Below are 27,839 nucleotides of genomic sequence, written 5' to 3'. Positions count from 1 at the left end.
ATCACCGCTCCTGTGTGTGTGTATGTGCCGAGGGTGTGGTGTTGAAAGGGTCCTGTGCTAGCGGGAAGGGTGCGGCTTTTAGGGCGCGTGTGTGTGACTGGTGCACACCTCAGTCGGTCTGATCACCGTGTCAGAGCATGACACTATAAGGGTGTGGCAGCCATTTTCAAACAGTACAAAACTCATAGCCCTTAGGCACCTTTTTTCCCTTATCAGGAATGTACTCATCGCTGAAGGATGTGTCTTTCTGTTTGTCTGGCTACATGTCTGATTCCAAGGGTGTGGCTATAGAATGTTAAAAGGTACATTCCATGAATTTGTACAGTATTTAAATCATGGAAACTTGTTCAAATGAGGCATATGAAAAATATCTGATTTATTGAACAGGTGACTAGAAAAGTTGCCTTGTGAACTGAACAAATATGATCATGTGTATGAGGTGTGAAATACAGATTTTCAAGCTTTTGTTCTTTCACCTGTAACTGACTTGTGTCCCTTTTTTATGGTGTTATTATGCTTCACATGGTGTTCCCCACCCAAAGTCGAACAATACCGTCCATATGTTCAAACACGAAGTGGGTGAATCATTCTTGTTCTGGATTGGTAAATAACTGCCAACCCTTGAGGAGATGGAAAAAAAGTATTATTACTACGGTGAATGTTCTATACAAAGTGCTGTTGCTCAGGAACACATTTACGTTTCCAAATAAACAGACTTAAGTGATGTTGGCAGATGATAGATATTGGATTGAACAATTTCCAGGCTGCGTGTAAAATAGGTCTTCTGACCTCAATGGGACTTCCTGGAATAAATTAAAGGTTTATATAAATAAGGGGGGGTGGTGTTGCACATGGTTTAGCTTGATTTAAGCAATCAAGTTGATCCTGATATTGAAAACTATTGCACACAACTGTTTGCTTGTGATAAGTGCCTCATCTTCGATTTTTACGGTGTTCTAGGCTTCTCCGTTGTAATCATCAGCAAAACAATAACAAACCCTTTAAAGGAAATGGCAACAACTACATATGTCAGGTCTTTTGGTTTTCATATTTTTTCTATTGTGGGGTGTTCTCTTAATTTTGCACTGTAGACATGTTGCATATTATTTGTAATTATGCTTTTGATGAGAAGGTGAAAATACACAAGCATAATCCAGTTGTATTCACTATTCTAGTAACACACCATTAGATACATATTTCTGTTTAACTTTGTTTTCTATTTAAAGTCTTCACTTATTCATGTAACATATGGGAATTAGATCTTCTAGATTCACATTTTGAAATGTTCCAATGAGCATGTCTAGTGAATTGTGAAGCGGATGTAAACATTTCTGTAAAAATCCTGAGTGAGTGACTGGCTTTCATGCTGCATCAAACAACACTTCTCTTTATTCATGTCTTGACAATGTCCATAGTAGTGATACAGAGCCAGACATTTCCTGTGAGAGTGGGCACAGCCAGTGTATGGCCTCTGAATCACACGTGAGTAACCTTCCAGCTGTGAGACTGTCCTCGACATGCCACAGCCTGCCACGGGGAGGTGTTAAAAGAAGCTCACCTGGGGATGTTGAGCAGAAACATCAGGTGTAGCCGGCCTGATCAGCCTGTTAGTTTGATTGTACTTATATGAGAATTTTGATCTAGTTAATTCCCATTCGATTTTCTGTGACCATGAAGAGCAGTTGGATATTTCTGTGTGGACTTTCTCTTTGTACCTGGTCGTCTATCCAAGGAACCTACAGATATGGAGGATGTGAGTGTCTACTAACTTTTTACCTGATGAATAATATCAACATCCTAAATTATTGTAGTTATATCTGCATATATAATCAGCCTTCAGCATTTTAAAATTGGTTGTTGCTTCTGAGTTGGGTACATGAATTTAGAATTATTTGACCTCTTTCACACTCGGAGGATAGGAGGTAGCCGACAGAACACAATTTTAGCTAATTGGGCTACCTACAGCAGTTGTATTCCTGTAAATCTGTATTTGTGTATTCTGTCTCTGTAGATATAAAAATGACACTTTTGATCTAAGGATATTTACCACAGGTATGCTTTTAGGGGAAAAGGGGGTTTATGATTTTAAGAAACATGATTGTACTACAGAGTTACATAGACTATATTACTATACTATAGTCTATGAAGGTCTCAGTAGATCTTGATATTAAACTGGATATGTTTACTTGTGGTACTCTTAGCAAAGATAATAAATCCTCAACACTTTCCTTACTGTGTGGTGCGGTGGTAAATATATCCAAAGTGACTTAGCCATGCGCGCATACAATTTACATATGGGTGGTCCCGGAAATCGAACCCACTATCCTGGTGTTGCAAGCCCTACGCTCTACCAACGGAGCTACAGAGGACCACCTTTGATAAGTTGCTGATTTTAGATGTTTCTTTTAAACTTTTGAACAGCCATACTGACCTGGAAAGCTTGAATCACTGCATTATTGATGGGTCTTCCCCAAATGGCAGCCTATTCCTTAGATAGTGCACTACTCTGAGTCCCACACAGTAGTGCACTATATAGAAACAGGGTGCCATTTGGGACACAGACAATAACTCATGTCTCCTCTTAGGGCATGACGACTTGATGTTCTGAGCTCTGTACCTTTCTATATTACCCCATCGGGAAAAAACAGCTACAAGCTGCAGCCTGTCATTATCACAGGAACTCCTCAGTTATCATTTAGTGTGTGAAAGGAGAATTTGATATCCTAAGGCTAATTTATGCTTGGGAAAATGGTCATCAAATAATTGATGACGGACAGTATGTGTTGGCTATGATTGTACATTTGCTTGACTGCAAACATTGTGTTGCCCACAGTGGGTGTGCTTGATATCAGAGAGTATCTTTCGTCTCTCATCGCTTGGGAATGAGGTATTATGAGATCTGGGTCTGCTGACAGTGGTTTAAACTTCACACCACTGTGAGAAAGGGCAGGCTGTGCAACTCCCAACCCCTCCTTACATTGTATAAAGATGGTAGCCAACATAATTATATATTTTTTCTGTGTTGACTGTCAAAGGACTATACTTAACTCTTCATGGTCAAGAAGATTTGTGAGGGGGAAGACTGTTTATCCCATAGCCTGAACAAATACACCCAAATTAATGTTTTTATGATTTTAGAAAAGGTTAGATCTCATCTAAAACACAGTTTTCACTTCACAAATGTCCCAACAATGTATATTTCACCCCTGTAGCAGACATCTGTGAATGCAATGGAAAGTCACGTTATTGCTTGCCTGACTCTGGGGGCCTCCATTGTGTGGACTGCCAAGACAACACTGAGGGAAGGCATTGTGAGAGGTGCAAGGAGGGATTCCACCACCAGAGGGCAGGAGACAGTTGTCTGCCGTGTAACTGCAGCCCTATAGGTGAGTGAACAGAACAGGACGGAGCAAGAAATGATAACCATACCTGGGCCGGTATTCAGAAGCATCTCCAAATATGAGTTCTGATCTAGGGACAGTTTAGCCTTTTAGATCATAATGAGTAAAATGACACGGGTAGAGGGACCTGATACTAGATCAGCAGTCCTTCTCTGAGACTCAATGAATACAGCTCCTGGTGTATTTGATAATGGATTCCCAGATGTCCAGGTGGTGAGGTGATGTATGGTGTTTCTTCCAGGTTCTGTAGGCGCACACTGTGACAGTAGAGGACGCTGCAGCTGTAGAGCGGGAGCACAGGGGGAAAAATGTGACCAGTGTCAGAATGGAACACCTATCAGCTCAAATGGCTGTGCTGCTAATGGGTAAAACTTTTTATCCACACTTTGTATTCCCTTCGCTAAACCTTAATGTTGAGCTGTGGATTAGATAGATGACTATTAAATGTGATCATGTATTTCTTGTGCAGTGGCCAGCTCACTGACAACTCAGTGACAGCTCAATCTCTACCTTGCTTTTGCTATGGGCACTCGACTGAGTGCTCCACAGCCAAGGGATACTCAGTTCACACAATCACCTCAACCTTCGACGATGGTAAGTTTACACCCATTCAGCTGATCAGAACATAAACAGCAGTAATATATACACTAGTTCATTTGGTATAGTATCAGTAGGTTAAATGTCTGCCAATCTTCTGTTTTTCAGGGCCAGAGGGGTGGCGAGCTGCCACAGTTCACGGGGTGACCCCGTCTCAAGTCCACTTCCGTTGGTCCCCCACTCATCATGACATTGAGGTCATCTCCAAAGAAATCCTGCCTGTTTACCTCTATGCCCCTGGTGAGAGCTGCTCTCTCTGCTCCCTGCTCTTAATATTGATCCCTCACTGCCTTACTTAGGAGAAACCCTAAAGAGTGCACTACTATAGGGCTCTGGTCAAAAGTAGTGCACTATATTGAAAATAGGGTGCCATTTGGACGCATCCTATGCTTTTTCCCGACAAAAAAAACAAAGGGTGCAGGTATGAAAGTATGCAATATTATAGTGAGTACTGGATGTGTTACACCACACGCCTCGCCATACAGTCACCATTCATCTATTCATTATCTGTTTGTCTGTCTTTTTTTGTGATGGCTAGACTCTTACCTGGGCAACCAGGAGCTGAGCTACGGTCAGAACCTGTCCTTCTCCCTGAGGCTGGACCGAGGGGTTCGCCATCCGTCCATGGCTGATGTGGTGCTGGAGGGATCTGGGCTGAGCGTGGCAGCTTCCCTGGGAGACCTGAGGACCATCGTTCCCAGTGGACAGAAGATTACCTACACATTCAGGTTGGAAACAGCCGGAGCACTGTGCTAGACAGATAAGCTTGATTTTAGCTTTAGGCAAAATGTAAAGTTATAAACTTTTTTTAAACTTCTGTTCCCTAAAGAAAGGAAACAAGATACAACACACAGCTATGGGGTCTCGCGAGAGCGATAGCGTATCCCCGTAGCTGTGTATCCCTGTAGTTGTGTATCCCCGTAGCTATGGGTTGTACCAAGTGTACTGACAGTCTCAGGGCAGGTACAAACATAATTTCATCTGCGGGAAATAAGTATGCAGGTGTGGGGGATAGTGAGATGGATGCCAAAGACATAATTGAGAAACATGAGACGATTTCACATCATGGATGTGAAGGGGTCACTGTTTCTCACACAACTGAATGTAAAAGCTTACTAACAGTTAGTAAGCCAGAGGGTCATCTGCTTCTCTGATTCAAATGAATTACAATTAAGTGGAAAATGGCTAGTTGCCAAGCAGCTTATCTTTAAATGGTCAAATCCAATCCTGTCTAATACAACAAACTGTACCATACCATGACTCGGGTCAAATCGAGTTGAAGGCAGTCATTTCCGGAAGTGATTTCAATTAAACAAAAAATTGAAAAATGTTTTAAATAAATAGTTTATACTCCTCAGTTTATTGAGAAGTCATTGGCCATACACCTAATGCACACTGTTTTTTTTGTTTTGTTTCCATATTTATTCTCATATTCATTATCTACATAATAATTGCAGGAATAATTACACAGTAACAAGGACAAGATGGTGTAAAATGTGACTGTGAAATACATAATTATAATACTCATGTTTCCTCAGGCTTTATAAATCTGTGCACATCTTAGGTAAACATGCTGTGTCTTTCATTCTCAGACTGAATGAGCAACAGGGCAGTGAATGGAGGCCCCACCTTTCATCTTTCCAGTTTCAAACACTCCTCCACAATCTGACTGACATTAAAATCCGTGGGACATTTGGAGAAAATGGTAAGTACTTATTTTTGTATCACTCAGACTATAAGATTGGTTACCGTGTACATCAACAGATCCTTGATGTTACACCTTCTCCTGAATATGTTGTAAATAAGTACTTTGGAACAGTTTTAAATCTAGTTTATTAAAGTATTTTCTTTTATATAATCTTTCTAAATAAGTTATCAAAAATGACAGTAGTACACATCCTCATCACAATGCCTTGTCTTCATCTTTTGTCAGTCACTCAATAAAAAGCATTGCCTTACTGTCCTCTAGGGCGTGGTTACCTTGACGACGTGCACATGCAGTCTGCCCGTCCAGGTGCCGGTTCCCCGGCTGCATGGATACAGAAATGTAGCTGCCCAGTGGGATATGAGGGCCAGTTCTGTGAGAAGTGTGCTGCAGGGTATAAAAGAAGTTCCCCAAGCAAAGGTCCATATAGCTCCTGTGAGCCCTGCAGCTGTAGAGGAGGAAGCTGTGACTCTGAAACAGGTCGGTGACATTTGAACTTTGTCCAAGTGTTACTGTATGTTTGTCTTAACAGATTTTGTTATTTTGTTGTTAATGATGAGATTTGGGACAAACCTCCTTTTGCAATATGCACATCCCTGGATAAATTATAGTTATAGACATGTTCAAATCAATTATTGAAATATAATGTTCATTTGTTGTGAAAATGAATTTGAACATGCCCAAAAGTGAAATGTGATTTTGTGTTGTTGTTCCACAGGAGACTGTTACTCTGCAGATGAGACCCCTGGTCGCCAGACCTGCCCGCCAGGGTATTATAATGATCCTGCCCAGCCACAGTCTTGTCTGAAGTGTCCCTGTCCCAATGGAGGTGCCTGCTCCGTGAGCCCAGGTTCCCTGGAGATCAAGTGTGACCTCTGTCTACCTGGCACCACTGGTGAGTCACAGTCACAAATGGCATCATATTCCTGTTTGAGATAATTCAAGAGTGTGCAAAGCTGTCATCAAGGCAAAGGGTGGCTACTTAGAAGAATCTCAAATATAAAATATGTTTTCATTTGTTTAACACTTTTTTGGATACTACATGATTCCATATGTGTTATTTCATAGTTTTGATGTCGTCACTATTATTCTAGAAAATAATGTAGAAAATAGTCAAAATAAAGAAAAACCCTTGAATGAGTGGGTGTGTCCAAACTTTTGACTGGCACTGTGTGTATATATATATATATATATATATATATATAAATCTTCTTCTTTTTTTCTCATATTGTACCTACCTCTTCCTCCCTCCTCACTCTCAACAGGCTCACGTTGCCACACCTGCCAGGATGGTTTCTATGGCGATCCCTTGGGTGAAGATGGCATCCAGAGGCCTTGTCGGCGCTGCCAGTGCAACGGGCACATGGATCCGAACACCGTCCGTAGCTGTCACCCACAGACAGGGGAGTGCCTGAAATGCCTAAAGCATACCACTGGCTTCTTCTGTGAGAGCTGTCTGGAGGGCTATCACCACAGCATACCATCAGAGGCATGCAAACGTAAGGACAACACCTTGTTCGCTCCCCAAATCCAGCTCTTTCACACTTAGACACGTGACACATATCTCCTCCTTTAGCTTCCAACAGTTAAATATTGTCTACAATTTTATATACATTTTAACAATTTTTCATTTTGCGTTCTAGCTTGTGGCTGCAATTCTCAGGGCTCTCTGTACAACAAATGCAGTGACCAGGGCCAGTGTTCTTGCAGAGAAGGCTTTGAGGGTCTGAAGTGCCAGCGTTCCGAGTGTCCCTCCTGCTTCAACCTTGTCAAGACTGAGGTAAAACCCACTGGGATTATTTGATCAATGCCTCATCTTTCCATTGAGGTCAAACATGTCACAGTGCTCTCTCCATTGATTAAATGGCAGCACAGAGTTCATCCCTAATGGCACCCTATTCCCTATATACAGGCCTTGGGAATAGGATGCCATTTGAGACGCAGACACAATAACTGGACCAGAAATTAGGCTACAGGCTGTAATATTTGTCCTGGCTCACCCTGTCGCTGATTCAACATCCTTATACAGTAGCTTAGTGGCTTAACGAAGGAATAGTTGGAATTTTGTTACGAAATGAGGAGGTTTACAGAGTTGTGGTCTTGCATCAGTATTTCTTACAAAATTCCTCTCAGTAAATGTAGCCTCTACCACCTGGGAGGGGAAAGTACTTGCCAGATAAATGAAAGAGTTGTGTTGGTGTGCAAATGCCACGTAATCTGGAGCTGCTGGCCCTGCGTCCCAAATGGCACCCTATTCCATATATAGTACACTACTTTCGACCAGAACCCTACTAAATAGGGAATAGGGTGACATTTGGGATGCCCCCTATCTTCAGGATGTAGTGAGGGAGGAGGAATTACAAGGAGCACTATGTGAAGCATTGAAACACAACAGTTAACCTATGAAGTTATTTCATTATCAAAACGAATACCTTGCAGGGTTTGAATGTACTGCTCCATCTCACTCTTGCTTCTAATTGCACATTCTGAATGTACTATATTGTCCTACAGTATTAGTAATGCAGAGATGTGTGTGTGTGTGTGTGTGTGTGTGTGTGTGTGTGTGTGTGTGTGTGTGTGTGTGTGTGTGTGTGTGTGTGTGTGTGTATATATAATTATTATAATTATTTTATTTTTTTGTCAACCTTTAATGTCGCTAACCCAGACCCAAATCTTTTGTGAATGCTGGCCTCCAGCCAGCTAACTTTTTGAGGACTCCCTAAAAACACGCCACTTCAATACAGCTATGACCGGAAGTGACTTTTCGTAGCAGGTTAGGAAAGCATTTTTGCTAACCCTAGCCCTTTTTCTAACCTTAACCTAATTATCCTAACCTGCTAAGTTAATTATCCTAACCTGCTGCGTAAGTTATCCTAACGACAAAGTCACTTCCGGTCGTAGCTGTATCAAAGTGGCATGTTAATAGGGAATATCATATTTTTGTCTATCACCAGAGATTAACCTTTCATAAGCTCTTTTTAAAGCTTTCCTATCCCGTTGGTTCATGTGTTGCAGATGGAGGGGTATAGTCGTAAACTACGGGAGATAGAAACTCTGTTTACAGGCATGGAGAGTGGCAGTCTGCCAGTTAATGACGCCCAGATGGAGAAAGCCATCAGAACAGCAGAGGACATAGTCACAGACCTGCAGAGAAATGCACACACTCTCTCTGGTAAGTCATTCATAACTGGTTATACAATGTAGATACTAGATAGTGTCAGAGGATCACTCATTTGCTAATGAATCAACATATATTAAAACAATTCAGGATGGTTATCAGGCATCTGAAACATGGTGAAGCAATGTCCATGCACTGTATCTCTGTCATACCCCAATGTATCACACTCAGTTTGTGAAGCAATTGGTTTAGAAAGTGCGAGGCAGATCTCATGTTGGTGGTTTGTTTTGCTCTATTGAATAGAATCAGAGAAAGACTTACAGTCTCGGCTCTCAGACATCAGTGCAACCCAGCTGAGTGAAGGCAGAGACATCCAGGCGATCTCCAACACCGTTGACAACATCAAGCTGCAGGACCAGAAGTACCAACGAGAGGTATCTGATGTCCAGACACTCATCAGCGATGTGCGGCGCAAACTTGAAGAGGCAAGATTCAACATCAAACAAGCTGTGAGTAATACAGTAGTACAGTAGTATTCCACTCCGTAGTATTCTACTTTTGTCACTGATGTCATTGTCATCAAATAAGGAGAGAGTAAAGGACAGATGAATATATCCAAATGTATGCTTGTTAATAATCCATTTCATTAGTGTTTACCTTCCACCCCCATTTTAGGAATTCCCCTTAGGTGATGCAGAGGCGGGCACAGACACCCTCTCTTCTCTGGTTCAGAGAGCAACAGACCTGGCTGAAAAGTTAGTACTGCACCCCTCCATGTCACATTCATACAGACTGGAAAATCCCATGTTAGAAAATGACTTGTGGTGCTATGAATGACTCTATGTTGTGACTGTTTATTAGACATCAGAGCAAATCAGGGACAGTGGAGAAGACGGCAAACGGTGCCCTTGCAAAGTCAGAGAAGTCCCTGGCACTCATGAGATCGGTCATGACAGGGGAAAACAAGATCAAGGAGCTTGTCAGTGATCTCAAAACCAAGTAAGAAACTCATGTCTTCATACAATACAATACCCATGATCTCTTGTGAAAATACAGTAGACGATATATCCTCTACTAACAGCCATGTAATGATCTGCATAATAACATAGTTGATGAACCGTTGTTGTTAGATTGATGAGATTAACCCTTTCATTTTTCTCTGGTCAGGTATGATGAGAACTCAGCCCAGGTGAAGGCCATGGAGAGCCTGGCTACTCGCCTGAGCAGCTCTGCCCGAGATGAGAGCAGGATGGCAACTGATACTCTGGAGCAGATAGCCTCCCTGGAGCCGGGAATCCCTCGTCCTCTCAAGGTACTGAGCAGAACAGGCCTCTCATCAGGCTCATTTCTCTCTGGTCTCTATTTGGGGACTACTTTCAGGTCAAGTCTTCTGAGATACCTTAATCATAATAAACAAACATACATTGATAGTATGTGTCCTGGAAATGAAGGAGATAAAGACATTCAACACCTTTCACTATGAACAACTATTGGCAGCTGAACCTGTCTCAAGGCATGTCTGTAAAGCTAGATCTCTAAATCGTTTCCTTGCTAAGCTACATTTAAACACAACAAAGCAATTAATGATCAAGAACATGAGTCAGCAAAAAATGCATGGGGGGACGTCCTAATTAAAACCTGGCTGGTGAGGAAACTAGGGCAGTTCTCCACAGATTTGTGAGCATATGTAATTACACTTGCACAACACACTGAGTCTGACTGAGCTTCTTTTTCTGGCAGAAGGACATTGACCGTGTGTTGGCTAAATTGGATGGCCTGAGAGAACGGGTGGAGAAGAACCTAACAGTGTACCAAGCACTGCAAGAGGACACACAGGAGGACAAGGCCGCAGTAGAGGATCTTCTGGCCCAGGGGAAGGCAGCTCAACAGGTACACTAGAGACCTTTCACTATTCACTTGTCATCATTTAGACATCTTTCTGTGTAGGATTGGTAGTATATAAAATAGTATTACTTATATTCCAACTTCAAAGGTTTCTGAGAACTGTTTTCATGCAACCTCTGAAATTCACTGTTAGATTATCCAACTGAACTATTTCAAAAGTGTCGCTAATGACTTCACTAAACCTTATGAATGGTAATAACTGACACAATGTTGATTGTTGGTGTTTCTCTCCTACAGAAATATGACCAGCTTCTTGACAGAGCAAATGATGCGAAGGCTGACACAGAACTGGCCCTGAAGGATATCACAGATAATATTGATGGGGTGGATAATGTACTGGAGATGCTAAGAGGTATGAAAAGCCTTTCATATTTCTATAGGGCTCATTCCCACTACAGCACAGTATAAATATGAATAAACTATCAGCATTATATCTGACAAGGCTGGCCCACATATTAGAAAAGCACAGTCACACAGCAACTGTAATTATATCTCAGAGCTTATACTTTTGAGTGTACAAAACATTAAGTACACCTGCTCTTTCCATGATATAGACTGACCAGGTGAATCCATTTGAAAGCTATGATCCATTATGGATGTCACTTGTTAAATCCACTTCAACCAGTGTAGATGAAGGGGAGTAGACAGGTTAAAAAATTATTTTTATGCCTTGATACGATTGAGACATGGATTGTGCATGTGTGCCAGTCAAAGAGTGAATGGGCAAGACAAAATATTTAAGTGCCTTTGAACTGGTTACTGTAGTAGGTGCCAGGTCAAGTGCACTAGTTTGTGTCAAAAACTACAACATTGCTGGGGTTTTTCACGCTCAACACTTTCCCAAGTGTATTAAGAATGGTCCACCACCCAAACGACATCCAGCCAATTTGACACAACTGTGGGAAGCATTGGAGTCAACATGGGCCAGCATCCCTGTGGAGCGCTTTTGACACCTTGTAGAGTCCATGCCCTGACATATTGAGGCTGTTCTGAGGGCAAAAGGGGGTGCACCTCAATATTAGGAAGGTGTCCTTTATTTTTTGTGCACTCACTGTATTTCTCAGTTTAATTAATAATGATTTACTACAGCACTACCGGCAGTTACAGTAGGTGAAAATTAATCATTCAAATGTTGTTTTACTTTTCACCAAATACAATGATTCTCTCGTCTAGAAAGCGTTTAACATATTTATGACATAATATCTGCGACATAGCAGGGTAAATATATTTAAAACTGTATTACTCAAAAAAATCATTGTAAATAATAATACACTATTCATAGGTTGCACCTCCGTCACATCATTTCATTGCTATGAATGTTCTCCAAGCTGCGCTCTACCGGCGATGCAATAGTGGCGCCCTAAAGTCGTGATAAGCCCAGTCATTCTGGACGTAAGCTAACGACTGTTTAGTCAAAATTACTATTACAATTGCCTGGAAATACGATGACATTGCTAAAGTAGTCAAATGTTTATTAGGAAACAACATTGCCAGCAATATCATGTTGTCAAATTTACTTTAGACAGATGGCAATGTTGTTATTAACTAGCAAAGTTTGTAAAAAAAAAAAAAGCTAGTAATGCTAAAGTTAGTTAGCTAAAATCCTCCCCTCAATCTTAGCTAACTAGCTGCATCTATACTGTGTCTAAAGTCAATCTGGTGACATCAAAAGGTTGTCGTTCTAATTATTTGCCTCCTTTTGAATGGCATTGTATTTCCAAGGCACTGTAATACACTTTTGCTGAAGTCTCCATCAGCACTCATTGACAATGCATTGAGTAGAATTGTCAGTTAGGCATCAGTCCAAAACGAGCGTTCAAAACAATATTGTGACGAAACATGCAACCCTTGAATAGACACACATGCCAGAAATCACTGATGCTTATGTCTGAGTCTCTTGTATTCTGCAGGGTTTGATGGCCAGATCAACAAGAACAAGGCATTGGCCGACGAGGCCATAAAGAAACTCCCTGGCATCAACGCCACCATTCATCAAGCTGTTGGCAACAACTCAGAGACTCTATTCATCATAGGCAATGTGTCTGGAGACTACAGTGATGCACTGGGCACTGTCAGCAGCCTGGAAGCTGTGGTCTCTCGACTGGAGGTACCTTAACAGACCCCTTCCTTTCAATAGAAATATCCAACTGGGGTTCATATGCTAATCCACAGCTTGTGCCTTTAGCTAGAAGCTCTAGAAGGAGAATGTAAGTTGGGCAAAACAATGAGTTTAAAGTCTCGAGTCACTTATGCTTATGAGTCGATTTGATTCCAGACATGGCCTATTCACAACCAAAATACTAACATTTTAGGCTACCAGGCGTGATTCCAAATGTATTTTACCAAGCATGCATGGAAACTTCGAGATGAGCTCATTTGACTGTTTGTTGATCTCAACAGAGAATGTCCGGCTCTTTACCAGTTCCTCCTGCTGGTCTGTTGAAGGACGCCACCAAGCTGAAAGAGGACGTGCAGGGTCTGCAGAAGCAGGCAGTGGCCACTGTGGCCGAAGTGGCAGCAGAGAGGGCTAACGCTGAGATACAGAAAGACAGAGCTGCAGAGGTCCGTTTCAGTGCGATGCTCTCAGACATGACATGTTAAACCTAAACAAACCTGGGTCAATGTAAAGGATTGACGTGAAACACTCCAGTACACCACTTCAGCACACACAAATGGTTCTTAAAATAAATATATTTTTCCCAATTAAAGGTCTGTAATGCTTTGTAATGTACTTTCGTCTTAAGGCTTCAATGGGAGCAACTGTCGCTTACAACAATGCCAAGCACACCAGAGACGCTGTGGGAGAAACACTCCTGGTCATCAATAACCTTCTGAGCATGATCGGTATGTTCCACTAACAACTACAAACAGCTAACTCGCACCAAACAAAATCACTTGTGTTTTTGTCTTATTGCCGCACCATCCCATCTTCATATGACCACTGTTTTATGACATTATTATGATGTTTGTTGGTGCTGACAATTGGTACTCTCCTAAAAGGTAAACCTGGCAGTGTGGACGAGGAGAGGCTAGGGGAGTTGGAGCAGTCCATCACCAGCGCTCGTGGCCAGGTCAACCTACAGCTCCAGCCTCGACTGCAGGACCTGGAAGAGAAGGAGGCCAGACAGAGGACCAGGTTGACTGGCCTAAACCTAGATATCGATATGATCCTGGACGACATCAGGAACTTAGAGGACATACACGCGAAAATCCCTAAGGGCTGCTTCAACTCCCCACCTATTGAGAGACCTTAATCCCCACCTATTGAGAGATCTAAAGTTTACGTCCCAAATGGCACCCTATTCCCTATATAATGCACAACTTTTGACCAGGGCCCATAAGACTAGTCAAAAAATAGTGCACTATAAAGGGAATATGGTTCCATTTGGGACTCAAATATATAGGGAATAAGGTGCCATTTGGGACACAAATTTAGTGTCTGAATGTAACATGTAAGAGAAAAGGAACTACATGTATGTATAACTGCCTGCAACAACAAAGAAATCTGTGAAATGTTCAAACACGAGGAGCAATATTTTGTCAATGGTAATGCAATATTTTCAGTGATCTAGTGTTAAAAACAATGTTTTTTCTGTTGTATTCTGTCAAATAAACTTCAATATTTATTCCTTAACAACACAAACCCAGATCTGAAAGTGGAATTGTAGCTCATTTTACATAGGATTCCAAAAAATTTATGTTTTCAGGACTCCACCAAATAAATCAATGAACAGAATAAAATATAAATCAAACATCTCTTCATATTATATCTATAAATCCTCTACTCATACAATTTCCTCAGGTTCTATGAGACCTTCGCTCCCACTGGGCAAACACTGGTTTAATCAACGTTGTTTCCACATCAGTTCAACAACACAAAATCAATGTGATGACGTTGAATCAATGTGAAAACTGATTGGATTTGCAGAAAGTCATCAACGTACTGGAATTTTGTATTTTTTTTCCACCCAACTTTTCACCTAAATTTAATGACAAGGAGATTTTATTTTTTTATTTTTTGTTGAATTCACATTAGTTGACAACTCAACCAAATTTAAATCCAAACTAGATGTTGAAATGTCTGTGCCCAGTGGGCTGAGACTATTATACTAAACATTGCCCTATTACTAGGACCACGACGATGCTTATTTTTCATATCAGATTTTCCACATCTTGTTTATCTAAACCAGTCTTTGAAGAATACCAAATAACTGATGTTGTGTATGTAAGGAGTACCCTGCTGAGATGTTTGATAGAAAGACTCAAGGGATGCATGTATAAAGACCATCTGCTTGAAGCGATATTGGACCCAGTTCAGTTTGTTCATTACACTCGGATGACACAGAAAGAAGAAATATTGTTTGTCTAGAACATCTTACACACAGTGTACTATTGATAGTCTTGCATCATGCCAGGCTTATACAACGCTACAATATTGACAACTAGTAGCACTTGTGTGTCCATTTCTTATAAATGATGAACCGTGAGATTGCAGGAAGCAGTGGAATGTATTTTGCTTTTGCTTCATCTGATATTAAGATTGAATAACCTAATATTCTTATCCAAATGGATAGATATGAATGCAAGATGCTTTGGTAACAATTAGAGACACTAATTAAACCAAATAATCGTCATTATTTTGCATTGACCAATTGGGCACAATGTGCACCACAGGAGGCTGCTGATGGGACGACAGCTCATTATAATTGCAGGAACGGAGCGAAAGGAATAGCATGGAAACCATGTGTTTGATGTATTTAATACCATTCCACTTATTCCGCTCCGGCCATTACCAAGAGCCTGTACTCTCCAACTAAGGTGCCACCAATGTCCTGTGATGTGCACATACTGTATACACCCTATTACCCTGTGAAATCATTACTGCACAAATCAATGGTTACACTCAATGCCCATTAAACTGAACTGTCTAAAGTGTCCTGGCACTGAACATGAGAAGCTTCAGTAAGAAACTATTGATCAAAGGCTATGTCCCCACTTCCTTTGCAGAACAACATTAGAGCACATTTTATATCAGGTAGATGATATTATGACAGAGTGTTGAGTGCAAGGGAGCGGGAGACTGTTATATCTGTGAATTCATCCCCAGGCACATGGAATGCACTTCTGTAGTTTGTGCTGTTGTTTTTTCCACTAGACACATTTTTTTAAGAATCTCGAGTAACTAGCTACATAGCACATAGTAAGAAACAGGTTCATTGCATTTGCTTTGGGAGTCGTGGTAATTTGCTTAGTGGCAAGCAGGAGAAATGTGCAAAATCCTTTGCACACAAAAATAAATCAATGTACAAATCATTGTCTTATGTGCAAACAAATCTACATTTGCACGAATGCCCACTGAAGACAAAACATTTAGGCATTGATATGCAATCGCAAATACATCAATACAGATACTTCTGTACATACAGTAGAATTATAGTGAATAGAAAATGAAGTGAGAGGTGGGTACCCACTATATGTTTGTCTTTTTGCAAACACTTTCACAACATATATCTACGAAGTGAGTAAGTACTCATGCCAAAACAAAAACAACGTTCTAAGCATGCAGTCTAAGAACCGACAGATTTAAATCAAACAGCAAAGGCCAACATTCATTCGGTAACAATCTCTGCACCCTCTCTTCATGACACCAAGGTTGCATCCCAAATGGCACCGTATTGAATAAAAAGTGCACCATTTTTTACCAGAGGCCTATAGGCCCTGGTCAAAAGTAGTGCACTATATAGGGAATAGGGTGCCATTTGGGACAGACAAAAACACTATCCCATGCGGCCGGCGCAGCCTACACAAACTCAGTTGTGAAGGTGGTCCACCGTACACACAGCTCTTAAGCACCTCGCTGTACAGTACATCCACAGGTCCGATGAGTCACTATGATACAGTAAGAAGGGAAATGCATATCTAATGCTCCTTCGAATGGAAAAGCAGTAGCTCAAGAGGAGTATACATTTTACATGAGAGACAGACGGGGACAATATGACAGTAGGCCGGAGCAGTAGTTCCTATCCAGAGGCATTGATGTAGAGCTGACTCTGCAGGATGTAGTCGATGACTGTCTGGTTCAGGTAGTCCACCACATGGCCGTCCCCGTGCTGCAGGGCCAGTCTGATAGAAGGGTCATAGAATTCGAATGTGATATGGGAACAGCTTAGTTCAACTAGAGGCGGTTTCCCAGGAGTAGACTAAGCCTAGTCCTGGACAAAACAGTAAGCTTAATGGAGAATATCCATTGAAAAAGCTTTTTAGTCTAGTACTATATGCTTAATCTGTTTCCGGGAAACAGCCTCCTAATGTTTAGCAAATGTTTTGGTTATACCTAAGCGCCACTAAACAGCTACTGAAGTGGTACATTAAAGGGAAAATCCACTCAAAAACTATCTTTTGGTATTTTGCATCATCATGATGATGTGGCAAGTGACACTTGGCTTCTTGAAAGTCCAATATCTTGAAATCTTGAGCTTTGACATGCAAAACATTTTGGAATTGTATCAACATTGGACTATTGAAAAAAATAGCTAAAGATGGTTTTTGAGTGGATTTTCCCTTTGAGAGATACATATTTGTGAAAAAGAACCAAACTTTACCAGAGTGTACAGTGAATAAAAGACAGTAGATTCTATAATTATGTATTATTATTTATTAAATAGGCCTAACGGAGGCCCAAAATAGGATGGTTGCTAACTTATAATTCACATTTACCTGCTCTTGGTTGAGCTGACAATGGACATAGGGTGGTTGGCATCGTCTTTTACTACTGTGATGTTATCCTGGAAAAAACACACAGAGAGAAAGTTTTACATGTTATAAAATGTATCAATGGATATTTATAATTTTCTATGGTACAGAGTTGGTACCATGTTAAGACATGAACATAATAAGCTTTAACAGATTACATTATCAAGCTTATTGGGTTTCCACTTTTGACCAAGCTCATGACTCATATAGGCTCATAATGTAGATACTACCTTGTTCTTGCGCAGCACAGAGGAATGGTTCATTATCCTCTCTGTATCAACTCCGTCCCGAGGCACAACAACAATCCCAAAGTCTCCCACAATCACCTCCATCTGCAAACCATTTGTATGACACATTGCAGTATTGCCTTATAATGCTGATTAAATGGGTCACTGTAATAGTTATGGTAAAGTGTCTCGGATGCAACATTATGCATATTAGGGTATTAAATAATTATCATTCATGTCCCTATGTGGAGACTGGATAGATTAAAATGTCAACATTATTCAAAAATATTAGTCTTCCAGTGTCCCCTTCGGCCTCTTTAGAGGCCTTACTATGTCTGCTTAGAACTTCAGGGCAAGCCATTAGGACAAGTATGTACTGTATACTATGTAAAGTATGAAAATAACTAGGGAAAAAAACTAAAAGTGTTATTATTTTCTGTGAGAATGACAGTCTTACAACAGACTTAAGAAGACAGGGAAGTGAAAGAGCGAGAGGGCATACTTACATCACTGTCTTTCCATAAGCCAGGGATGCAGAATGACTCCAGAAGATCACTGCCACACAGAAGCAAGATGCGCAACTCTGGACAATAGACATGAAGACAGAAATTAGACACCCAATAAACAAAAAGTACATGGATAAGATAACTTCCTGTTCAATTATTCAATAATGAAAGTTATTTTGGTTTGTGAAGGGAAAATATAATGACCCAAGTTAAAAGCTTTTGTATTCTGACAATATACAGTCGGTATGCAATATTGGTAATACATCAATCTTATGGAGACATACAAAAGAGTGTTAACTCACCAATTTCCTCATATCGCATTGCAGTACCAAGGTTGGCATTTTCATCTTTTGATATAAAATAAATAAAGATAAAATAAAGGGTTATTAATCAATCATTGTGAACTTACTGTACCATACAATTACAAATGTATGATTGTCAGGAAGTTGCTTGTGTAGCATACTACTTACCCACAAAGGTAAAACGATCAATGTGGGGGCGAACACAGCAAATTTTGCCCAAGCTCTCGCTCATCTTCCCCCAAAGCTTAACTGTTTATGTATGAGGAATCAAACATCAGACATTTTCTAGTAGCAAATTACATCCATTGAAGAAGTTATAGAAAGCAAACAATCCGTTTCTTAGTACATTACAACAACCTTTCCTCCTTCTCATCTATCATAATTTATATTTCACTTTCTGAGCTCTTTATTGTTAACCTAATGAAAATGGTACGAATGAGATCTGAAAGACATTTGTGTAGTATATATGTACATGATCCCTCACTGGCAGAGGGCTTGTTGTTCATTGTGTTGTGGTTCTGATAGATGGCAGTCTGAGTCTCATTCTGTGGTTGGCCGATCACTGGAGTTGTGGACGGTGTGTTCACATTGGACAGAATGCACCCTGTGACTCTCTGTGGACAGGAAAAAAAAAATTACATTTAAAAAATACATATAACCTTTATTTAACTAGGCAAAATACCATGATTGACACCTTCCGTCCCGTTTAATGGCATTTGATCCAGCTTAGGTCAGCACCACAAATAGATTGCCCACATTCTGATGGAAGGATTTGTCACATATTACAGCAGTGGTTTGATATACTGTAGTGTCCTAAATACGGTAATGTTTTGTTGCCATGGAAACGGTTGCAGCATACAGTAATGTTATAGGCTATTTCTAAAAACAGTTCAAATTGCCCTCAGTCTTTATTCATATTTCCATCACACACTTCAACTAGCTAGTGGGCCGTGCATGAATGTATCATCTATGAATAAGTTCCATACACAGTAGCTAATTCTGTTGCATCCAATGTAGGCTACCTTGAACTCTCCTCTCTGAACTACCACAATTTTATCTTGATATTATCCTTCACTGCTAAATGTACAGCTCATGCAATACACAAAGCCGCAGGAGAAGAGGTGCTGAGGGTGCCCCTGATAAATCAAAAAAATATACAGTACCAGTCAAAAGTTTGGACCCACCTACTCATTCAAGGGCTTTTCTTTATTTTTACTTTTTAATAATAGTGGATAATAGTGAACACATCAAACTACGAAATAACACACATGGAATCATGTAGTAACCAAAAAAGTGTTAAACAAATCAAAATATATTTTAGAGTTTATATTCTTCAAAGTAGCCACCCTTTGCCAGCTTTGCACACTCTTGGTATTATCTCAACCAGCTTCACCTGGAATGCTTTGCCAACAGTCTTGAAGGATTTCCCACATATGCGTAGCTCTTGTTGGCTGCTTTTCCTTCACTCTGCGGTCCAATTCATCTCAAACCATCTCAATTGGGTTGAAGTCGGGTGATTGTGGAGGCCAGGTCAGCTGATGCAGCACTCCATCACTCTCCTTTTTGGTCAAATAGCCCTTACACAGCCTGGAGGTGTGTTGGGTCATTGTCTTGTTGAAAAACAAATGATTGTCCCACTAAGCGCAAACCAGATGGGATGGCATATCGCTGCAAAATGCTGTGGTATCCATGCTGGTTAAGTGTGCCTTGAATTCTAAATAAATCACTGACAGCGTCACCAGCAAAGCACCCCCACACCATCACACCTCCATGCTTCACGGTGGGAAACACACATGCGGAGATAATCTGTTCACCTACTCTGCGTCTCACAAAGACAAATTTGGACTCATCAAATTTGGACTCATCAGACCAAAGGACAGACTTCCACCAGTCTAATGTCCATTGCTTGTGTTTCTTGGACCAAGCAAGTCTCTTCTTCTTATTGGTGTCCTTTAGTAGTGGTTTCTTTGCAGCAATTCGACAATGACGGCCTGATTCAGGCAGTCTCCTCTGAACATTTGATGTTGAGATGTGTCTGTTACTTGAACTCTATGAAGCATTTGGGCTGCAATTTCTGAGGCTGGCAGCTCTAATGAACTTATTCTCTGCAGCAGAGGTAACTCTGGGTGTTCCTTTCCTGTGGCGGTCCTCATGAGAGCCAGTTTCATCATAGTGCTTGGTTTGACTGACCTTCATGTCTAAAAGTTATGATGGACTGTCGTTTGTCTTTGCTTATCTGAGCTGTTCTTGCAATAATATGGATTTGGTATTTTACCAAATAGGGCTATCTTCTGTATACCACCCATACCTTGTCACTGTAACGATGTGCGCTGAGAGTCGGGAAGCAAGTTCAGGGAGTGAGTGTTTTAATAAATAAATGCAACATAATACAAAACAAGGAACACAAACAACGCACAGACATGAAACAGAAACAATGACACCTGGGGAAGGAACCAAAGGGAGTGACATATATAGGGCAGGTAATCGAGGAAGTGATGGAGTCCAGGTGAGTGATGACACGCAGGTGCGTGTAACAATGGTGACAGGTGTGCGCCATCACGAGCAGCCTGGTGACCTTGAGGCCGGAGAGGGAGCACATGTGACAGTCACAACACAACTGATTGGCTCAAACACATTAAGGAAAGAAATTCCACAAATGTACTTTTAACAAGGCACACCTGTTAATTGAAATGCACTCCAGGTGACAACCTCATGAAACTGGTTGAGAGAATGCCAAGAGTGTGCAAAGCTGTCATCAAAACAAAGGGTGGCTACTTTCTCAAATATACAATTTTGTTTTACACTTTTTTGGTTAATACATGATTCCATATGTGTTATTTCATAGTTTTGATGTCTTCACTATTATTCTACAATGTAGAAAATAGTACAAATAAAGAAAAACCCTTGAATGAATAGGTGTGTCCAAACTTTTGACTGGTACTGTATATAAAATTTAAAAAATGATATACATACTTTTTCCCGGTCACAAAATGAGTGAACTAGGCCTTCATTAGTCCTGTATTAGTGGAGAAAAATACTCCCCAGCCTGAACCCCCCCCCCCCCCCACGCCCCCCAACCCCGGCTTACCTTCATGAGGTCACGATGATGCTCCAGCACGCTGCATGTAGTCTGCCATGTGTCCTGGTAGCACTCCCAGGGATCCACTCTGCAGGAAAATAACACATGATAGATGAACAGCTGTGCATTTCTGGGCCCCTATTCATAAAGCATCTCTGAGTAGGAGTACTGATCTAGGATCAGGTCTCTCCTGTAGATTCATCATAACCTAAACGGCAAAACTGATCCTAGAACAGCACTCCTACTCACGCTTTATGAATACGTGCCCTGATCTCTATCCTTTTCATTAGTAGGGTAATAGAACTGATGAAAATGCACATCTGCTAAATACCTCACACATCATGTCTTGATAATAACATTGCCAGAAAAACATCCTGTCTCAAAGGACAAATAGAGAAAGTGATATCATCCTGTCTACTGACAATGATACCTATATTAACCTGGTCTATGTCCCAAATGGCACCCTATTCCCTATATAGTGCACAATGGAAGTGGTCAGATGACACGGATACTACACTACAGGACTGTTTTGCTAGCACAGACTGGAATGTGTTCCAGGATTCATCCAATGGCATTGAGGAGTACACCACCTCAGTCATCGGCTTCATCAATAAGTGCATTGACGACGTCGTCCCCACAGTGACTACGCGTACATATCCCAACCAGAAGCCATGGATTACAGGCAACATCCGCATCGAGCTAAAGGCTAGAGCTGCCGCTTTCAAGGAGTGGGAGACTAATCCGGGCGCTTATAAGAAATCCCGCTACGTCCTGCTACAAACCATCAAACAGGCAAAGTGTCAATACAGGATTAATATTGAATCCTACTACACCAACTCTGACGCTCGTCGGATGTGGCAGGGCTTGAAAACTATTACGGACTACAAAGGGAAATCCAGACGCGAGCTGCCCAGTGACATGAGCTTACCAGATGAGCTAAATGCCTTTTATGCACGCTTTGAGGCAAGCAACACTGAAGCATGCATGAGAGCACCAGCTGTTGTGGATGACTGTGTGATAACGCTCTCGGTAGCCGATGTGAACAAAACCTTTGAACAGGTCAACATTCACAAAACCGCTGGGCAGACGGACGTGTACTCAAAGCATGCGCGGACCAACTGTCAAGTGTCTTCACTGACATTTTCAACCTATTCCTGACAAAGTCTGTAATACCTACATGTTTCAAGCAGACCACCATAGTCCCTGTGCCCAAGGAAGCGAAGGTAACCTGTCTAAATGATTACCGCCCCGTGGCACTCACATCGGTAGCCAGGAAGTGCTTTCAAAGGCTGGTCATGGCTCACATCAACAGCATCCTCCCGGACATCCTAGACCCACTCCAATTCGCATACCGCCCCAACAGATCCACAGATGATGCAATCTCAATCGCACTCCACACTGCCCTTTCCCACCTGGACAAAAGAAACACCTATGTGAGAATGCTGTTCTTTGACTTCAGCTTGGTGTTCAATACCATAGTGCCCACAAAGCTCATCACTAAGCTAAGGACTCTGGGACTAAACACCTCCCTCTGCAACTGGATTCTAGACTTTCTGACTGTCCGCCCCCACGTGGTAAGAGTAGGCAACAACGTCTGCCACGCTGATCCTTAACACTGGGGCCCCTCAGGGGTGTGTACTTAGTCCCCTCCTGTATTCACTGTTCACCCACGACTGCGTGGCCAAACACGACTCCAACACCATCATTAAGTTTGCTGACGACACAACAGTGGTAGGCCTGATCACCAACAACGATGAGATGATCTATAGGGAAGAGGTCAGAGAACTGGCAGTGTGGTGCCAGGACAAAAACCTCCCCCTCAATGTGAGCAAGACTAAGGAGCTGATTGTGGACTACAGGAAAAGGCGTGCCGAACAGGCCCCTATTAACATTGATGGGGCTGTAGTGGAGCGGGTCAAGAGTTTCAAGTTCCTTGGTGTCCACATCACCAATGAAATATCATGGCAAGCGGTACCGGAGCGCCAAGTCTAGGACCAAGAGGCTCCTCAACAGCTTATACCCCCAAGCCATAAGACTGCTGAACAATTAATAAAATCGCCACCAGACAATTTACATTGACCCCCCCCCCCCCCCCCCCCCCGTTCCCTTGTGTACACTGCTGCTACTCGCTGTTTATTATCTATGCATAGACACTTCACCCCCACCTACATGTTCAAAGTACCTCAACTAACCTGTACCCCTGCACACTGACTCAGTACCAGTGCCCCCTGTATATAACCTCATTATTGTTATTCTTATTATTTTAGTCTACTTGGTAAATATTTTCTTAACTCTTCTTGAACTGCACTGTTGCTTAAGGGCTTGTAAGTAAGCATTTCACGGTAAAGTCTACACTTGTTGTATTCGGCGCATGTGACAAATAAAGTTTGATTTGATTTGTACAAAAGCAGTGCAGAATGTAGGGAATAGGGTGCCATTTGGGACTCAGCCAAGTTGTTCTGGGCAGATAGCCACTGACTCACCTGATCCAGTCGGAAGACTGGACTGCCAGTTGACACATGGTGAGACGATGTCTGCTGGGGACGAGGCCCTGTGAACACATGGTGGGATTGATAAAGCTTTCAACCAGTCATTGTGTTCATTGTGTGTGTCACATTGTGTGCACCCTATTCCCTATATAGCACACTATATCTGGTAAAAAGTAGTGCACTATGTTGGGAATAGGGTGCCATTTACAACTCATACATTGTGTTTATTCAATTTATTGTATGTCTCTGCATGGTAATCCACTGGTTTGACATGTTTTATTTGTGAGGAATATAAAATCCACATAAAATTCATGATCTGACTGAAACGGCATTTCTCCTACATTTATTATTCATGTTTTCTGTTTCTTATAGAGAGAGAAACTGGGAAAAGCTTTTCATTCATTCCAGAAACGGCTCGGGAGAATAGATGACGATAGTATTAGAGGTGGTTTATGTAATCTGAATGCAACATGAACACTTACACAGGAGGACCACACAAAAAGGTCACACAAAAAGGTCACATTCATAAAAATAACCACAAGCTATCACTACTGTGCGTCATTACTGTAATTATACTCATGTCAGTCATATAAGATTAGGGGATTCTTTGTTAGTTACTCGAACTTCATAGATACCAAACAAAGCCGTCTGGGAATATACTGTTAAAGAAGTTCTTACCGGTTTGCCATAGGAGTCATGTACAGGTGAAATGATACCCCCAATCACAATGAACTTCCCTGTTTTGTGCAGGTATTCTCTGGCTTTTTCTGTAAAAGCAGATACAGTATGTAACTGTCAACATACTTATCATAGTTCATAGTGTGCACAATATTACAGTTTTAATCAGGTAACCTGTTTGCCATCAGCAAACCCAAAAATAAATTAAGCCTGGTTTGCCAGTATACATGCAATTTAATTTGTACATAATATCTCCAGGGAGACCAATAAAATTATTCCAGAAACCATGCTTTAGTCTAGGCTACAAATTAAGTCTATAATAACAGTTGTTTTCAATTGAAAGTTGATTGATGAGAACTTTTTGTTTCGACCACAGGGCAAGAATTAATCTATTCATCTATTCACTCTGTTGTTGTGGAGTAACGTTACTGCCTGCATGCCACTAATAGAGAAACTCATTATATGAGTCCTCTTCAAGCAAGCCTGTCTGTGGAAACTTACTGAAGACTATATGTTGCAAGTATACCAGCTCAAAGTGTATGATGTACAATGCCTGTGCAAATTGAGCAGAGCCACTACAGATAGAGTCATATACATTAATATGATTAGAGAATGTATTATTCATGCAAGAAGACGGGGTATGAGAGAGGAAAGTAAGAAAGCTATGTTTTGAGTCGAATGTTAATGAGAAAGTCCGAAATCTGGGGTTGCCCTCCAAATCAGATGGATTGAGGCAACAAAAAAAAGAAACCAAGGCTGCGTCCTAAATAGCACCCTATTCTCTATGTAGTGTGCTACTTTTGACCAGGGACCATAGGCCTCTGGTCAAAAGTAGTGCACTATATAGGAAATAGAGTGCCATTTGCAACACAGACAAGGGTTTTAGTGAAGACATGCAACTATTGAATGAGGTGATAATGAGCTACAAGCGTCTCACCCTCACATTCTCAAGAGAATCACAATTCTTCTCAACAATGACTTGAAAAATAGATTAAACTGAATAACTATTGAAATGCATGATCTGACACCATCCACAACTTTTCATATTCAGTAGTCCTAGTCCTTGATATATGCATGTATTTGCTTCATCACTTTCTGTTCTTTCGTGTAATCCTGCTGTGAGTCAGAAGGGCTCACTGGGGAGTTTCCATTGCTCCCTATGAGCAACTACATTACTTTCATTTTTCCAGAACTGCCACTCCAAGGCATACAGAGAGGTGGTGTGAAAAATAGGTCATGGAAACATGGATGCTTTCCCCCTCTGCCCCATAATATTCTAGGTTCACTTACTACTGCTGCAGCATAATGATTTCACTCAATCTATTCTAATGACTATCTCTTAGGATTTTGTTATTTTTCAGGGTACTAGCCTATGGTGTACCCTAACTTTGGATGACGGTCATTTAACTATCTTTTATGATAATGGTTTGTATTATAAAATAGAGTACTTTACTAGTTATTCTGTGATTGTTTACGTCAATATACTGATGCAACTGGCTGGCTGTTGAAATGTGAAATATCCCTAATTGTGGCACTGTGCCATTACTGACTTGTGTGTACTGGATCAGTAGCCTAATATTTAAAGCAACAAGAAAACCATGATGAAATAGTCCACAGATATTTAATTGACGAAATGTCCGTTGAAAACTGATAACATTTAAGGCAAAGACAATAACGCAATTGCCTCAATGGATCAATCAAATTGCAAGTCCGCAGTCACAGAACATGAAAAAGAAAGGATATACAGGACCACACATATGTCAAAAATTAGAAAATATTTAGTCAAGAGATTTAGATTTGCCATTTGTGTTGCCTTGATATTTTGCTGCATTTCCATGAATTGGTGAATACCTGTTGTGTTTAGCCGATTGTTTTACATTATTGCTCGGCTGCACAGTGAGATTGATTGTATGCTATTACGATTTGAGATACGATTTCTCATTCGTTATGAGTGACGCAGTATGTGCTATCAGGCAACCAATGCCCAAACATGCTCAAGATGCCCCTGTGTCCAGTGGCTCAACATCCGTATACTGCAATACATTCTCAAAATAGCCTAGCCTACTTTTTCCAAATCCATTTGCTATTGTTTTTAGGGCTGGTCGGGCTATGCAGCATACACCAACGTAGACTACACTGAAATGATACTGTGCGTTCAATATAGTAATAATAACCTGTAGATGGAACGGTTCTGGTGTTAATTCATGTAATTATTTTAAACATACGTGGTGTTCAAAAACACACAGCAAAATAAAGACCCCCACGTGAAATTCAATGATAAGACTTTAACTTAATTGACATAATCATATTTCCGTCACTGAGGCCGTCGCCCATTTCAGCACCCCCCTCGTGGACAGCAAATACCATAAAGGTCTATGGCAAAACGCCTACCCAACATCACCCAATTCTGATATTATAATACTGATATATAGGTTAATTGCCATAGTAATGTAGACCCCTGAACGCCTTCTCATTCTTAAACTAATATCCTACCCACAACATCTGGGGCACCAAACATCCCTTCAAAATATACAGAAGAACGCATAGGTAATGCTTACCAAACATATGAATGTGTCCTTTAGTGATGGGGTTAAAACTTCCACATGACAGCAAAATAACGTGCGTTTTAGTGTTGTCCGTCATGATATGATTGGATATGAGTCTCTTTTTCTGCAACTACCGATTTGTTCTTCTATGTTTTGCTGTTAGCGACCGCAGAGAGAGGCGAGGTTCATTTGGATGCGGCAGTATCCAAGTCTCCTCGCAGGATACAGAGCGTCACTGCACTCTATATTAAAGGCACAGGACCAAAGGCACTCACAGCACTGGGCATTTGAAAATGTTTGATTTTACAATACAATTTAAAACAATAGGTAGGCTACATTGGCTTTTATTATAGACTTAGTGTATGTAGCCTCTGGCAAATTTGCCACATAATGGGGCAAGTCACTGATCGAAATGTTTCTTCTGTTTTTAATTAGACCTACTACTCCAGTATTAATTTGCTTCTGACTCGAGTAGCCTAGACGGTTTAGACATGAGATTAAGTGAGAACACTGAACTAACTGTTGTTAAAAGG

The 27,839-nt window shown here is 41.1% G+C and overlaps 2 protein-coding genes across 4 annotated transcripts; one reads left to right on the top strand and one right to left on the bottom strand.

Moving 5' to 3' along the window:
* Positions 1–1,325: 1,325 nt before the first annotated feature.
* LOC139559750 (laminin subunit gamma-2-like) lies at positions 1,326–14,373 on the top strand. Of its 2 annotated transcripts, none has more exons than XM_071376066.1 (22): positions 1,326–1,753; positions 3,213–3,386; positions 3,643–3,766; positions 3,871–3,995; positions 4,107–4,238; positions 4,537–4,726; positions 5,591–5,703; positions 5,968–6,183; positions 6,422–6,598; positions 6,969–7,202; positions 7,347–7,483; positions 8,719–8,875; positions 9,125–9,330; positions 9,497–9,576; positions 9,683–9,820; positions 9,989–10,133; positions 10,565–10,711; positions 10,964–11,078; positions 12,637–12,833; positions 13,127–13,288; positions 13,471–13,570; positions 13,727–14,373. In XM_071376066.1, exons 1-22 carry the CDS (start codon positions 1,672–1,674, stop codon positions 13,978–13,980), a joined length of 3,405 nt encoding a protein of 1,134 aa, XP_071232167.1. In that variant the 5' UTR covers positions 1,326–1,671; the 3' UTR covers positions 13,981–14,373. The 2 variants fall into 2 exon arrangements, with proteins under 2 accessions (XP_071232167.1, XP_071232166.1); XM_071376065.1 differs by having other exon boundaries at positions 1,496–1,753; positions 10,562–10,711.
* On the bottom strand, positions 14,337–27,534 carry LOC139559751 (nicotinamide/nicotinic acid mononucleotide adenylyltransferase 2-like). Of its 2 annotated transcripts, none has more exons than XM_071376067.1 (11): positions 27,319–27,534; positions 24,761–24,849; positions 24,077–24,144; positions 21,603–21,681; positions 18,987–19,128; positions 18,683–18,763; positions 18,515–18,559; positions 18,213–18,289; positions 17,710–17,811; positions 17,444–17,511; positions 14,337–16,849 (listed from the first exon to the last, which is right to left on the bottom strand). In XM_071376067.1, exons 1-11 carry the CDS (start codon positions 27,401–27,403, stop codon positions 16,747–16,749), a joined length of 939 nt encoding a protein of 312 aa, XP_071232168.1. In that variant the 5' UTR covers positions 27,404–27,534; the 3' UTR covers positions 14,337–16,746. The 2 variants fall into 2 exon arrangements, with proteins under 2 accessions (XP_071232168.1, XP_071232169.1); XM_071376068.1 differs by having other exon boundaries at positions 18,999–19,128; positions 27,319–27,533.
* Positions 27,535–27,839: the final 305 nt, after the last annotated feature.

The sequence above is a fragment of the Salvelinus alpinus genome, chromosome 30, assembly GCF_045679555.1.
Source record: "Salvelinus alpinus chromosome 30, SLU_Salpinus.1, whole genome shotgun sequence".
Classification (NCBI taxonomy): domain Eukaryota; kingdom Metazoa; phylum Chordata; class Actinopteri; order Salmoniformes; family Salmonidae; genus Salvelinus; species Salvelinus alpinus.
This window is presented reverse-complemented; position numbering and strand designations above follow the sequence as displayed.

Excerpts from the sequence above, each read along its gene's own strand:
- LOC139559751 (XM_071376067.1), bottom strand. The coding sequence starts at position 27,403 with ATGACGGACAACACTAAAACGCACGTTATTTTGCTGTCATGTGGAAGT. Across the intron at positions 19,129-21,602 it reads ATCATCGTGACCTCATGAAG|AGAGTCACAGGGTGCATTCT; the intron begins GTAAGCCGGGGT and ends TCCTGTCCACAG. Across the intron at positions 17,512-17,709 it reads CTGTGCTGCGCAAGAACAAG|GATAACATCACAGTAGTAAA; the intron begins GTAGTATCTACA and ends TGTTTTTTCCAG.
- LOC139559750 (XM_071376065.1), top strand. The coding sequence starts at position 1,672 with ATGAAGAGCAGTTGGATATTTCTGTGTGGACTTTCTCTTTGTACCTGG. Across the intron at positions 9,821-9,988 it reads GTCAGTGATCTCAAAACCAA|GTATGATGAGAACTCAGCCC; the intron begins GTAAGAAACTCA and ends TTCTCTGGTCAG. Across the intron at positions 11,079-12,636 it reads TGTACTGGAGATGCTAAGAG|GGTTTGATGGCCAGATCAAC; the intron begins GTATGAAAAGCC and ends TGTATTCTGCAG.